Genomic DNA, 16,366 nt, shown 5'->3' on the forward strand with positions numbered 1-16,366 from the left:
GCCAATGCCATTAACATGTTAGTGAGTTCTCTATACTCAAATAACCCGTATGGTTATCAGATCAGAACAGTTTATTGCTTTGGAGCACAAAGGAGATTTTCTAAGTTAATATGATCAATCCGTTTTCTACTCTTGTATTTGGTGCTATCAACAATGACAAAACGTGGACATTTCTAGCATATTCTTGACTCCATGACATGCAGAAATTTTAGTACACTGCTTCTGAATAAGTTACAGAGTGTACAATAAATGTAGTTTCATTCAGAAAAAAATAAAAAGAATTATTCTGTTCTGTACAGCTGTTTATGACAAGTCTTGCCAACTGAATTCATATCCAAGGACACGATACGCATGTTATTCCATATCACCGTGCCAAGTTTGCCACCTGATATAAGACCAATGTGTCCCATTGTTCAGGACTCATATGCCATCATGAGACCCTGGATAGCTCTGTCTCTGCTTCTAGCTGGTAAGCCATCTGAGAAAGAAAAAGAACTTTAAACTTTTTCTTCTTCAATTTTTAATGGTGTGAACAATTATTTTAAAATGTAACCATGATTTTATTTTTTTTCATAAATCAGTAGTACACATGAAAATGAGGAACTGTAATAAATATTGTTAGATATACTTAAGTCTTCCTGGAATGATCATTCACAGTATTCTCAATTCACAGGTAAAATCTGTCGTCTGTGTATACAGATTTTCCCTTTACTAAGATAGGATATGATAATTGGTGCTTATGAAGTTCTATGGAGAAGTGAGGAGGGACGAGCTAGAGGGAGACATTCTGCTGAAAGTTCTCCTGAATCACCAGTCACACTTTTCCAAATTTTTCAAGCCCTTTTTGTAATACTCCTGTAGCTTAAAGTACTTGCATATGTATAAAAGATCGTAGATTACATGTCATATATTTACACATAACGTATAGATGTAGGATTTCAGTAATCTTAGCACTTGGTAGTTTCTTCAGAAGAGAAGGGCAATGTCTGATTCAAATGTGATGGTGCAGCAGGGGAAGTGAACACAGGCCGGCGTCACGTTAACGCAGAATATGGGCTAGTGCTATTCGAGAAAACATCGCATAGCACTCGGACCAGTGTTTTTCTATGAGGCAGCTCACATCACTGTTTATTTTCTCAGGCGTATTCCACATGCGTGTAAAATCATAGCATGCTACGATTGTAAGCGTATATCGTCCGAGACTCGCCAAAGCAAGCCTATGGGTGCAAAAAAAAAATCACACAGCACTCGGACCATGCGAGTGCTGTCCGATTTTTACGCACCGGTGTTCTTTGAAAAGCCGGCAATTCATGTGACGCATACAGTAAAATCACAGAGTGACAGGTTAGAATTAGTGATGAGCGAGTATACTCGTTACTCGAGATTTCCCGAGCATGCTCGGGTGATCTCTGAGTATTTTGGCGTGCTCGGAGATTTAGATTCTGTCGCCTCAGCTGCATGATTTGCGGCTGCTAGACAGCCTGAATACATGTGTGGATTTCCTAACAAACAGGCATTCCCCACATGTATTCAGGCTGTCCAGCAGCCGCAAATCATTCAGCTACAGTGAAACTAAATCTCCGAGCATATCGAAATACTGGGAGATCACCCAAGCATGCTCAGGAAGTCTCCAGAAACGAGTATACTCGCTCTTCACTAGTTAGAATAGATAGAATAGATATATACTGTACACAAAGAATAAATAGATATATACACTCACTGGCCACTTTATTAGGTACACCATGCTAGTAACGGGTTGGACCCCCTTTTGCCTTCAGAACTGCCTCAATTCTTCGTGGCAGAGATTCAACAAGGTGCTGGAAGCATTCCTCAGAGATTTTGGACCATATTGACATGATGGCATCACACAGTTGGCGCAGATTTGTCGGCTGCACATCCCTGATGCGAATCTCCCGTTCCACCACATCCCAAAGATGCTCTATTGGATTGAGATCTGGTGACTGAGGAGGCCATTTGAGTACAGTAAACTCATTGTCATGTTCAAGAAACCAATCTGAGATGATTCGAGCTTTATGACATGGCGCATTATCCTGCTGAAAGTAGCCATCAGATGTTGGGTACATTGTGGTCATAAAGGGATGGACATGGTCAGCAACAATACTCAGGTAGGCTGTGGCGTTGCAACGATGCTCAATTGGTACCAAGGGGCCCAAAGAGTGCCCAGAAAAAATTCCCCACACCATGACACCACCACCACCAGCCTGAACCGTTGATACAAGGCAGGATGGATCCATGCTTTCATGTTGTTTACGCCAAATTCTGACCCTACCATCCGAATGTCGCAGCAGAAATCGAGACTCATCAGACCAGGCAACGTTTTTCCAATCTTCTACTGTCCAATTTCGATGAGCTTGTGCAAATTGTAGCCTCAGTTTCCTGTTCTTAGCTGAGAGGAGTGGTACCCAGTGTGGTCTTCTGCTGCTGTAGCCCATCTGCCTCAAAGTTCGACGCACTGTGCGTTCAGAGATGCTCTTCTGCCTACCTTGGTTGTAACGGGTGGCAATTTGAGTCACTGTTGCCTTTCTATCAGCTCGAACCAGTCTGCCCATTCTCCTCTGACCTCTGGCATCAACATGGCATTTCCGGCCACAGAACTGCCGCTCACTGGATTTTTTTTCTTTTTCGGACCATTCTCTGTAAACCCTAGAGATGGTTGTGCGTGAAAATCCCAGTAGATCAGCAGTTTCTGAAATACTCAGACCAGCCCTTCTGGCACCAACAATCATGCCACGTTCAAAGGCACTCAAATCACCTTTCTTCCCCATACTGATGCTCGGTTTGAACTGCAGGAGATTGTCTTGACCATGTCTACATGCCTAAATGCACTGAGTTGCCGCCATGTGATTGGCTGATTAGAAATTAAGTCTTAACACACAGTTGGACAGGTGTACCTAATAAAGTGGCCAGTGAGTGTAGATGTCAGTGGCACACACATGTATATATGGTTTATCAATCATATTTCACAATGGTATATACTATATAGAAAAGAAGTGAGGATAACAAAAAAGTGAAATGAAGTCATTATCTTTACTGAATACAATTAAAAATGTGAGAAAAATTTAAAAAGACAAGGCAAGATGGCCTCCAAAAAAGGGGGATTGACTACGGCAGAAAAAAAATTAAATTTTAAATGCAATAGAAAAATTGGTAACCCTATGAAATTATAATAATGCAGATAGGATTTCCCAAGCAAAATAGTCTATATAGGAAGAAGCTACCTAGTGAAACGGCGTTCGTCGGGCAGGGGTAAACAACCTGCGGCAGTTAACCCCTTTCATACTTGCAATCACTGCACCAGCCCTAGCAGTCCTTTAACATCAGGTAAAAACAACTTGTGTTTACCGTCTTATGCATGTGCACTTTACTTACAATCTCTCATTCTGTGCAGTTCTAGGTGCATTCTAATTGATAAACCCTTATGTTATTATTTTTATAAGAAATACTTCAAAGGTTCCTAACTGTCAATATGGGCGACATGTAGTGTTGAGTATTCTGATACTGCAAATATCGGGTATCGGCCGATATTCGCGGTATCGGAATTCCGATACTGAGTTCCGATACTTTTTGCATATCGAATACCGGAATCGGAAGTTCCCATAATGCTATGAGCCAGTTTGATTTCATTCAGCCAATGAGGAATCCTAAGAAGTGTGGGCACATCCTGTTAGGCATGTAGGCATGTTAACTAATAGCATGTGTTATGATTGAGTCACCGAGGAGGAAAAAACAAAACACAAGCTCAGCCCAGAAAATCAGAGAGGTTGGAAACTAGTGGATTGCAGACCCCTAATCCTATCACACAACTAGCAGTAGCCGTGGAGTGTTCCTACGGTGATCCTAGACACCTCGTCACAGCCGGAAATCTACATAAGCCTAAAGAGAGAAAAGGGAAAAACTGACTGCCCCAGAGCAGCCCCCAACATATAATGACGGTGAAGCAAGATGAAAACACTAACACAGATAGAAAGATAGGTTGAGCAAACGATGGGGCCCAAGCTAACTAAAAAGGACAGGACAGAAAAGCTGCTGTCTGCAATCCGAGAAAACCCTGCTAAAAATATTACCAACACAACTGATAAGCAAAAAGGACCCTGAAGTCACTAGACTTCAAACCCTATATAAGCACTCAGAATATTCTGAAAGCAGAGCAAAAGAGAACACTGATCAAGGAAAAAGAATCCAGCACACCCCCAGCCGGGGATGGCTGAACTCAGAAAACAAGGAAAACAAAACCAAAACTAATAAGTTCAATAGCAGAGCAAAAACTTATCTTTGGGAAGCAGGAATCAGACTGGTCTCCAAGAATCCAGCAAAGAAATCACCAGCCACTCAGAAGGGCGTCGGCTGCCTTATATCCAGTCTGAAGTTCCCGTTACCCAGTCACAATCCACCTGATCAGGTGTTTGGTTTCTTTCATCCAAATCAGCCTCACTACCTTCCTTCACCAGAAGAGGGAGATCCTCAGACACAAAAGGTGAATGAACAGATGAGCTCACAACAGTACCTCCCCCTTGAGGAGAGGTCACCGAACCCTCATCCAAGCCACCAGGCCGATCAGGATGAACCCGATGAAAAGCATGCACCAAATCTTTCGGCATGAATATCAGAGGCAGAGACCCAGGAATTATCCTCCTGACCATAACCCTTCCACTTAACCAAATACTGGAGTCTCCGTCTAGCCAGACGGGAATCCAGTATCTTCTCTACCTCATATTCCATGTTACCTTCAACCAACACAGGGTCAGGAGGTGCCGCCATAGGAACTTCAGCAAACCTCTTCAACAAGGACTTATGAAACACATTATGAATTTTAAATGTAACAGGAAGAGCCAACCGAAAAGAGACCGGATTAATAATCTCCAAAATCTTGCAAGGTCCAATAAATCTAGGTTTAAACTTTGGAGAAGCCACTTTCATAGAGTTATTCTTTGATGACAACTAGACCATATCACCCACCTTAAATCGGGGACCAATGGTCCTATGCTGGTTAGAAAACCGCTGGGCCTTTTCCTGGGAAAGAGACAACTTATCCACCACTTGGTCCCAAATGTGCTGCATTCTTTCCATCACAGTGTTAACCCCTGGACAGGCAGAAGACTCCACCTGCCCTGAAGAAAATCGAGGATGAAACCCAAAGTTACAGAAAAAGGGTGACATCAAAGTGGCAGAACTAGCTCTATTATTTAAAGCAAATTCGGCCAAGGGTAAAAATGAGACCCAATCATCCTGATCAGCAGATATAAAACATCTCAAATAAGCCTACAAAGTCTGGTTTGTTCTCTCCGTCTGCCCATTGGTCTAAGGGTGAAATGCAGAGGAGAAGGACAACTGAATTCCCAACTTGGAACAAAAGGTCCTCCAGAATCTAGAGACAAACTGAACTCCTCTGTCCGATACAATGTTCTCAGGAATCCTGTGCAAGCGAACCACCTGTTGCAAAAACAAGGGCATCAACTCTGAGGAAGATGGCAACTTAGGGAGTGGTACAAGATGGACCATCTTAGAGAACCTATCACAAATCACCCAGATAACAGTCATCCTCTGAGAGACAGGCAGATCAGAAGTAAAATCCATTGAAATATGGGTCCATGGCCTCCTGGGCACCAGCAAGGGCATCAACAACCCACTAGAACGAGAAAAAGGCTTAGATCGGGAGCAAGTCCCACAGGACTGCACAAAATTTCTGACATCATGAGACAAGGCAGGCCTCCAGAAAGACCGACTCACCAAATCTCTAATACCAAAAATACCTGGATGACCAACCAACGCGGAGCAATGAACCTCAGACATCACTTTCCTCCTCCACTGGTCAGGAACAGACAACCTACCACTGGGACAACGCTCAGGCTTATCCTCCTGAAACTTCTCCAGAGCACGTCTCAAATCGGGCGAGATGGCAGAAAGAACCACCCCCTCACCTAAGATGGTAGCAGGCTTGGTCACAATAGGAGAATCAGCCAAAAAACTCCTAGAGAGGGCGTCAGCCTTAACGTTCTTAGTGCCCGGAAGAAAGGAGACCACAAAATCAAAACATGTGAAAAACAAGGCCCACCTGGCCTGTCTCGGATTCAAGCGTTTAGCCGACTCAAGGTAGATCAAATTCTTGTGGTCAGTGAGGACCACAACTTGATGTCTAGCTCCCTCCAACCAATGTCTCCACTCCTCAAATGCCCACTTCAAGGCCAACAGTTCTCGATTCCCCACATCATAGTTGCGTTCTGAAGGAGAGAACTTTCGGGAAAAGAAGGCACAGGGGTTCATTTTAGATGTTACAGGATCCTTTTGGGACAAAACAGCTCCTGCACCAGTCTCTGAAGCATCCACCTCCACCTGAAATGGAAGTGAGACATCGGGTTGTCGCAAAACCGGAGAAGTGAACCTCTGCTTCAGCTCCTGAAAAGAAGAAACAGCCTCTGGAGACCAATTCAGCAAATCAGGGCCCTTCTTAGTCAAATCAGTCAATGGTTTGGCAATAACAGAAAAATTGGCTATAAACTTACGATAAAAATTAGCAAACCCCAAAAACTTCTGGAGGGACTTCAAAGAAGTGGGCTGAACCCAATCATAAATGGCCTGTACCTTGGCCGGGTCCATTTCAATAGTTGACGGAGACAAAATAAATCCCTGAAATTAAATCCCGGAAAATATCATTCATGAAGCACAGGAAGACAGAAGGGGCGTTAGTGAGCCCAAAAGGCATCACCGGGTACTCAAAATGTCCCTCCGGAGTATTAAACGCGAATAAGATTATACGCCCCCCTGAGGTCAAGCTTGGTAAACCAGCAAGCACCTTCAACTCAAGAAAATAGGTCAGAAATCAGGGGTAACGGATACTGATATTTAGCAGTAATTTTGTTAAGGGAGCGATAGTCAATACAGGGCCTTAATAAACCATCCTTCTTGGCCACAAAAAAAACCCAGCACCCAAGGGTGAAGAGGATGGTCTAATATGATCCTTCTCCAATGACTCCTTAATATAAGAACGCATAGCCTCATGTTCGGGTACAGATAAATTAAAAAGTCGACCCTTGGGAAATTTACACCCCGGACTCAGCTCAATTGCACAGTCATAACTCCTATGAGGAGGCAAAGACACCGACTTACTCTCACTAAACAGATCATAAAAATAAGCCAAATAGTCAGGAACCTCATGCGACTGGGGAGAGGTGGAGAAAACAGGAGTGTCACTAAGAGCACACCGACAACCCCAACTCACCACAGACACAGATTTCCAATCCAAAACTGGATTATGGAATTGCAACCAGGGGAACCCCAGAATGATGGTATCATGCAAATTATGCAACACCAAAAATCTGCAATTTTCTTGATGGTCTGGAGCGACCCGCATTACCACCTGGGTCCAAAACTGAGGTTTATTCTTCGCCAACGGAGTAGCATCAATACCCCTCAAAGGAATAGGCATCCGCAGGGGTGTCATAGGGAAACCACAACGTTTAGCAAAATCCAAATCCATTAGGTTCAAGGCCGCTCCTGAGTCCACAAAGGCTTTAGCGGAAAATGTAGATAGGGAGCAGATCAGAGTAATTGCCAGAAGAAACAGAAATAGTATTAGAGGCATCTCCACAGAAAAAACACAGCTTATTATGTCTTCTAAACTCCTGACGTTGCGCCCTAGACAAACCTCTATCACATTGCATAGGTTCAGACATTTGTTCAACAGGTGGCAGCATTTACCGTGTAATTTTACGTTCACGTAAACGCTGATCAACCTGAATGGCTAATGACACAGAATCGTCAAGACCAGAGGGAACAGGAAATCCTACCATAGTATCTTTTACGGATTCTGACAAACCCTTCCGAAAGAGAGCTGCCAAGGCACCAACATTCAAGTGGTGAGGACCGCCCACTTTCGGAATTTTTGACAGTACAGTTCTGCAGAATCTTGACCCTGGCTCAATGCCAACAGGGTCTTTTCAGATTGATCAATCGCATTAGGTTCATCATACAGCAACCCCAAGGCCTGAAAAATTGCGTCCACATTTGTTAGAATAGGATCATCTGGTACTAAAGAAAATGCCCAATCCTGGGGATCGCCGCGCAGCAAGGATATGACAATTTTAACCAGCTGCGCAGAGTTCCCCGGTGAGTTAGGCTTCAAGGCAAGAAATAATTTACAATTATTCTTAAAATTCAAAAATTTAGACCGATCCCCAAAAAACACATCAGGAGTGGGGATTTTTGGTTCAACAGCGTGTATTCACACGAGCAAGATAGGCGGAAATTCCTTGCACTTCAGCAGCAAGCTGCTCCACACGATCAGACAATTGCTTAAACTCCATCAGAAAAAATATTCCTCCTATGGTCTCAGAGAAAAAGAGGAAAAAATATACACACAAAAAAAAAATTCTGACACTTTTTTTTTCTTTTTTTTTTTCCCTTTTAACAATTCCTTCCTGCTTTTGAGTACCTTAGAATCTGCGGTATGACTGGTGATTCTATTATGATTGAGTCACCGAGGAGGAAAAAACAAAACACAAGCTCAGCCCAGAAAATCAGAGAGGTTGGAAACTAGCGGATTGCAGACCCCTAATCCTATCACACAAATAGCAGTAGCCGTGGAGTGTTCCTACGGTGATCCTAGACACCTCGTCACAGCCGGAGATCTACATAAGCCTAAAGAGAGAAAAGGGAAAAACTGACTGCCCCAGAGCAGGCACCAAAGCAATAGGCAGCCCCCAACATATAATGACGGTGAAGCAAGATGAAAACACTAACACAGATAGAAAGATATGTTGAGCAAACGATGGGGCCCAAGCTAACTAAAAAGGACAGGACAGAAAAGCTGCTGTCTGCAATCCGAGGAAACCCTGCTAAAAATATTACCAACACAACTGATAAGCAAAAAGGACCCTAAAGTCACTAGACTTCAAACCCTATATCAGCACTCAGAATATTCTGAAAGCAGAGCAAAAGAGTACACTGATCAAGGAAAAAGAATCCAGCACACCCCCAGCCGGGGATGGCTGAACTCAGAAAACAAGGAAAACAAAACCAAAACTAATAAGTTCAATAGCAGAGCAAAAACTTATCTTTGGGAAGCAGGAATCAGACTGGTCTCCAAGAATCCAGCAGAGAAATCACCAGCCACTCAGAAGGGCGTCGGCTGCCTTATATCCAGTCTGAAGTTCCCGTTACCCAGTCATAATCCACCTGATCAGGTGTTTGGTTTCTTTCATCCAAATCAGCCTCACTACCTTCCTTCTCCAAAAGAGACACAAAAGGACACAAAAGGTGAAAGAACAGATGAGCTCACAACAGGCATGGCTGTGATTGGCTACGAGCAGACCACCCAGCTGCTCCTCCCCCAGACACACGCTGAACAGTGATCTATGGAAAGTGAAACTAGTGAGGGAGGAGGAAACTACCAGTTCTCATTTCAATGCCAGAACACCCCCCCGGACGTTTATCTTAGAAGCAAGAGATGATATCTTGGAAACCGTGCAGACTAGCCACAGAAGGTAAATTACTTATTGTCAGCATTCTGCAGCCTAGATATGCACTGAGATTATGTGAAAAGCCCGGACAACCTGTTCTGTTATGTATTTCCGCCAAGTTGGATCGCCCGCCAGGGCTGGTGGGGTACTCGGTACAGGGCCCGTTGGTTTCAATGGGAGATGTCATGGTAGCTGTGACCCGGTCCGTGGCCCTGGGTGTTCTAAAAGGGAAATTCTAAAAGGGAAATGTTGAACGTGTGGATGATGATTAAATTTATGAGTGAATGATTCGTGACGCCACCTGTGGTGTTCGGCAATGAAGATGTTAAGCCGACGCTGCAGATAGATCCTCTGGGACAGATGGTGTGGTGCAGCTTTGATGTTGAGGCCCTCCACAGGTAGAGCTGTAGTCCCAGGGCAGTGTAGATGGAGAGGTAGTGAAGAGACGTAGATGGTGCGCAGGAATAACTGGAGGACACCAGGGCATGTAGTTCCAAAGCTTTACTCAGTCTGTTGTGCATACAGGTGCCTGCATCCGTGCCATGTCCTCCGGGTCAGGGGCTCAGTCAACCTCCAAGCTAGATGAAGCACTCTGTTCCAACACTCCGCCAACATGTGCCTTTTCTGAACGTCTCCCTCTATTGCTACACAACCCCTTTAACATAGTCAATATCTTTGTAACTCCGAACGTCTTAAAAAAAATTACTTCCTGCTATTCCATTTGATTGGGCTAAACCTCTATGCCTTTAATGTCTCCTCCACCTCCCCCAATACATTCTACATTATTCTTAGTTGTTTTCGTTCATTTAGAATTAACCTACAAGGAAAGAAAGGGTTTATTTTAATTCCGATATTTCTGTCCCATTGACTTGCATTGGTTTCCGGTATCGGAATCGGCGATATCCGATACTTTTTGGGTATCGGTCCAATCCAATCCGATCCGATATTTCCCGATATCGGAAGGTATCGCTCAACACTAGCGACATGCAATATTGCTTCCCTGCAAAACTTAGTAGCAGCAAACAATAGCATATTATTGTCATTACTAAGGCATGTTGACTCCTATATAGACTATTTTGTATGGGAAATCCTTTCTGCATTATTATAATTTCATAGGGTTACCAATTTTTTTGTTGTATTTATAATTTAATTTCTTTTCTGCCGCAGTCAATCCCCCTTTTTTTGGAGGCCTTCTTGCCTTGTCTTTTTAAAATTTTCTCACATTTTTAATTGTATTCAATAAAGATAATGATTTTATTTCACTTTTTTTGTTATCCTCACTTCTTTTTTATATGGTATATACCGTTGTGAAATATGATATAGTAAGTATCGAAGTGACCCTGCCTAAAAGGAAAAAAGGACTATGAGATTAACAGATGTATATATGTATATATAGATAGAAGAAAAGCTGGCAGTTAGTCTGCCGTGTACTGTAAAATCAATGCAGGAGATGACATGATAGAAGAGATGGATTACATAAGTAAATACACATAGAATAGATGTCAGTGACAGATACAATTAGTACAGTGTGTACCACTTACTGTACATGTATTTATTTAATAAAATATAATTTTTTTGAAAAAAAAATGGTGTGGGCTTCCGTGTAATTTTCGTAACCTGCAGCGGGAAAGCCAATGGCTGGGAACCGAGGTCTATAGCCTGGGAAGGGGGTAAGACCCATAGAGCTTCCCAGGCTATTAAAATCAGCTCACATCTGTATACTTAGCCTTTACTGGCAACTAAAATGGGAGACCCTAAAAAAATTACATAGAGTCCTACTATAAATAATAACCAGCAAAGGCTATGCAGACAGCTGCGGGCTGACATTAATAGCCTAGGAAGGGGCCATTGGTACTGGCACCCCAGGCTAAAAACATGAACTCTCAACCACTCCAGAAAAGGCACATCTCCAAGATGTGCCAATTCTGCCACTTACCTTGTAGCTGTGGCAAGTGGAGTGATAGTTGGCGGGTTTATGTCACCTTTGTATTGTCAGGTGACATCAAGCCCCAAGGTTAGCAATGGAGAGGCAATAAGACATCCCCAATACTAACCCCATAGTCACAATGTATGAAAACACAGACACCCGGAAAAAAGCCCTTTAATTGAAAGAATGACACAAACTTCTTTAATAATCTTAATTAAAGCATACTTTTGACCTCGCCCATTCCCCTGATGCCCTCATAATCTGCAAAAGAGATAAAAAGCAAACAACAATAGTCCTCACCTTTCCACAGAGATGCTGCCTATCCATTTTCCCACGACACATCCAGCTATACTACATCTAGATGGTAGGCTGCATGGTGGCATGATTCAACCATACAGCCTGCTATCCTGCAGAGACACTGAACAGCGTGTGCTCAGTGTCTCTCAGTGTCTCTCAGTGAACTTCTATTACCTATCTGACTGCACCTTAAGCATGAGAACGTTCTCCTGCTTGCAGTGCCATCAGACAGGTCCAGCGAGTTCACAGCCAATGAACTCACTTCACCTTGCTGATGTCAATACGAGCGCCATGGGAAAATTTCTATAGCAAAAAAAGATTTACTACAAAACTACAATTTCTCAGTAAAGAGCTCATTGTCATGGGAGAATTGCTGAGCAATTTATGGATTCGAAAAATTGTATATAGATGATAACATCTATATCCATTTTTTATTCATACACAGATTTTAAGTATTGGGATCACATTTTTTGCAGCAAAAATTGATCAGCAAAATATATATATTTTTTAATGTGCCCTAATGTATGTATTTAGTGATGTTTACAATATCAGAATGCTTATTGTTATTGTTCCCACTCTAAAAATATGTTTTTCTACAGTGACTTTAGTTTCAGGTCGACCCGAGTCTAGAAATCTCATACAGTTTAGAAAAATAATAAAGTGCATAATACCAGACAGCCGTCCCCTGGAAGAATACAATGGCTATGGATGCTACTGTGGACTTGGAGGCTCTGGTACACCAGTAGATGAGCTTGACAAGTAGGTTCTTAAAGGTTTTGAACACAAATGCATACTTGAAAGTCCTGAACCTCAATGCAGAATCTGTATCATTACCACAAATATATATAGAACTGGCGTTCACTTATGTAGTGTGTAGGGGGATGGGAAGACTTTAAAGGGTATTAAGTTATTCAATTTCCTTTATTTTGTTAGACAGCATGAAAACAAGCATGCTTGCAATAGACTTGCATTTTCTATCTGCTGCCATTCTCCTTCTGTTGTTAATTTCTATGGATTCTGCCACACTAGGGTGTGGCCCTTCTTAATTGTCTGTGGCCGAATTGGATCTCTGGCAGAGATTTTACGTGCACGGAGAAAAGAATACACAAGACAAGGTGTATCATGTCAATATGATTCTTCTCTATCTTTAATCCAAGGTGTACAGTTTTTATAACAGAAATTGCGCTATCTCATTGTGTTACATCATGGGTGCATTTCCAAATTACTGTTTACCCCAAATAGCAAATTAGTATTGATCTCATATGATCTCATATGTTCCCATATCGCTACAAAATCATTATGTACATAATTATCGTCTTCTAGCCCGATCCACCCAGTCCACCCAGTATTGCATGAAGCCTAGGTGGGTTATACAATACAGAAACAATTCTCAGAAAATCAGAAGTATCTTAAAGTTACATGATCACAATATTCAGCAAAGCGTCTATATAGTGGTACAGTTTTGATTCTTGTATATATTCATGTGCCATATATTCTCCCCTTAACACTGTGAAAAGCTTTTTTCTTACAGATTGTACAGCTTGTTTCCAAAGAGTTGCCCAGTGTGCTCAGTAGTTACATCTAGGAGAGGAATTAATTGCTAATGTCACAGCCACCTCTCTCTAGCTCACTTATTTCTATACATCAGTTTGCTCACCTCCCTCACCGCTTCTCAGCTTCTCATAGAGCTGTTATCACTCTTGTACAATTAGAATTGGGGGGATTCTGACATTGCAATCCCCCTTGCAACAGTGGTTTTCTGATCAGTTTTCCTAATCATGACTCTTACTTTTCTGAGCCATGTACTTGTTGAAATGCACTGTTATGCATGGTCACTCTAGGAGGAACATGTTGCCTTCCTGTGCAGTTCAACACGACGCACGCGGATGCCTCCGCATACAACGCATGTCCCTGCATACCCGATGTTAAAGATAGGTACGCAGTCCACATGCACATCTATGCGGATCTGAATGGAAGAAGTACGCAGCCCTATGCAGAGCACCCAAATGAAAATGTGAACTTAGCCTAAGAAAGTTTAGTGCTGCTGATGACCATGTGCTCAAAGTGAAATGGAAGTCTAATTTGACATTGCCAATTTTGTAAGTTTTCCCACCTACAAAGAATGGAGAGGTCTGTAATTTTTACAGCAGGTACACTGTGAGAGTCATAATCTTAAAAAAAATCCAGAAAATCCATTATATGATATTTACATTATTAATTTGCATTTTATTGCCTAAAATACGAATTTGATACAATAGAAAAACAGAACTTAATATTTGGTACAGAAACCTTTCTTTACAATTACAGAGGTCAGAGGTTTCCTGTAGTTCTTGAGCATGTTTGCACACACTGCAGTATAGATTTTGCCCACTCCTCCATACAGATTTTCTCCAGATATTTCAGGTTTTTGGTCCGTCGCTGGGAAACATTGAGTTTCAGCTTCCCCCCAAAGACTTTCTGTTGGGTTCAGGCCTTGAGACTGGATAGGCCATTCCAGGACCTTGATATGCTTTTTAAGGAGCCACTCGTTTGTTGCCCTGGCTGTTTGTTCATTGTCATGTTGGAAGACCCAGCCACAACCCATCTTCAATGATCTTACTGAGGGAAGGAGGTTGTTGGCCAAAATCTTGTGATACATGACCCCATCCGTCCTCTATCCAATACAGTGCAGTCATCCTGTCCCCTTCGCAGAAAAGCATCGCAAAAGTATAATGTTTCCCCACCATGCTTCATGGTTGGTATGGTACTTCTTCCTCCAAACAGAGCAAATGGAGTTGATATCAAAAAGTTCTATTTTAGTCTCATCTGACCATATGACATTCTTCCATGCCTTCTCTGGATCATCCAGATGGACATTGGCAAACGTCAAATGTGCCTGGACATGTGCTTGCATGAGCAGGGGACCTTATGTGCCCTGCAGGATTTTAATCCATGACGATGTAGTGTGTTACTAACAGTGATGTTTGAGACTGTGGTCCCAGTTCTCTTCAGGTTATTAACCAGGTCCTCTAGTGTAGTTTTGGTTGGGTTACTGACCTTTCTCAGAATTATCCTTACACCACGAGGTGAGATAATGCATGGAGCTCTAGTGCAAGGAAGATTGACAGCCATCTTGTGCTTCTTCTATTTCTCAATAATTTTGCCAATAGTTGTTACCTTCTCACCAAGCTGCTTTCCTATTGTCCTTCAGCCCATCCCCGCCTTATGCAGGTCTACAATTTTGTCCCTGGTGCCATTAGCCAATTCTTTGGTTTTGGCCATGGTGGAGAGTTTGGAGTGTGATTGAATGAATATGGACAGGCGTCTTTTATACAGATAATGAGGTCAAACAGGTGAAATGAATGCAAGTAGTGGCTAGTGAGTGCTGAGTAGGAGGGTTTCTTAAAGAAAAACTAAGGTCTGTGGGGGACAGAATTCTTGATGGTTGGTAGGTGTTCAAATCCTTATTTCATGCAATAAAATGCAATTTCATTATTTAAAAATCATACAATGTGATTTTCTGTTTTTATTTGTAGATTCCGTTTATCACAGTTGAAGTGTACCTATCATAAAAATTACAGACCTCTCCATTTTTTGTATGTGGGAAGACTTGCAAAATTGGCAGTGTAGCAAACACTTCTTATAACCACTCTATCTAGTGATACGAAGAATAAAAAAAAGACATTGTCAACAAGGACATAATGATTGCGACAATAGAAGATGCAACCATGACAGGTCCCGTGGAGTCAGGAGGCCCACTGTCATGATCCAGGCTGGGGTTTGTTTCTTGTTATTCTCTCCACGGTCTGGTCATGCAGGAGTTATCCTCCTTTGCCTCGTTTTTGGGTTCTGTGGGGCTATTTCAGTCTGCTGTGGCCTGCAGACCAATGTCAGTGATAGTTCATGCTTCCAGTCTAGAGCAGCTTACCCCTTGATATCGTGTTTTGTCTTCTAATCGTGTACTCTGATCCCGTGACTTCTCTTTCCTGCCTCTCCACTTCCCTTAGTGTTTGCTCCCTGTGTTTGGACCTCTTGGTATGTGACCCGGCTTGTCTTCTGACCTGTTTGACTGTCTCAAGTCTCTGTTACCTCTACTCCCATCTGTTTCTGACTTCTAGCTTGTATTTGACTACGTGTATTGCTGTGACCTCTGGTACTTCGTTCCCTCTCAGTTTCTGACTTGACTCGTCTGACCTATCTTTCGCTACCAGGTGGCGCCTGTGCTTCTGCTCAGTGGTGCTGCGCTGTGTGTGCAATCTCTCTTCCCTCACCAGCTCCACCTGGTGGAGGTTGCACTGTACTGCACTGCAGTACCATTACACCCATCAGTGCCAGTCCTGTTTTCAGCTGAATGTGCAACCTCCAATGCACATTCAACTGAAATGTATTGCAGTAACCATCGGTTCCCTGCACTGCAATTTTTCTTTAACGGGTTAAAGAAGATAATGGTGGACATTATAATAGAATGGGCTCATTATTACAGATGGGGTCCAGGAAGAGGAACATCATTATTGAATGGAGACCAGGACGGGGAAAAGTATTAGAAGATGGAGGCGAGGATGGGGGAGATTATTATAGGACGTGGGCCAGGATGGTGGACATTATTACTAGATTGGGGCAAGGACAGGGCACATTATTACAGGAAGGCACCAGGACAGAGGAAATTATTGCAGGATGGACCCAAGGA

General features: G+C 42.7%; 1 protein-coding gene across 1 annotated transcript in view; it reads left to right on the forward strand.

Moving 5' to 3' along the window:
* The first annotated feature begins 351 nt into the window (after positions 1-351).
* Positions 352-16,366, forward strand: part of LOC141090273 (phospholipase A2, minor isoenzyme-like) — a 29,155-nt gene continuing 13,140 nt past the window's right edge. The window contains exons 1-2 of the mRNA XM_073576366.1: positions 352-469; positions 12,300-12,459. Coding sequence (XP_073432467.1) covers positions 352-469; positions 12,300-12,459 — 278 coding nt within the window. The remainder of the gene's footprint in view (positions 470-12,299; positions 12,460-16,366) is intronic.

The sequence above is a fragment of the Dendrobates tinctorius genome, unplaced genomic scaffold (assembly GCF_039654945.1).
Source record: "Dendrobates tinctorius isolate UK_male_01 unplaced genomic scaffold, ASM3965494v1 ptg000048l, whole genome shotgun sequence".
Classification (NCBI taxonomy): domain Eukaryota; kingdom Metazoa; phylum Chordata; class Amphibia; order Anura; family Dendrobatidae; genus Dendrobates; species Dendrobates tinctorius.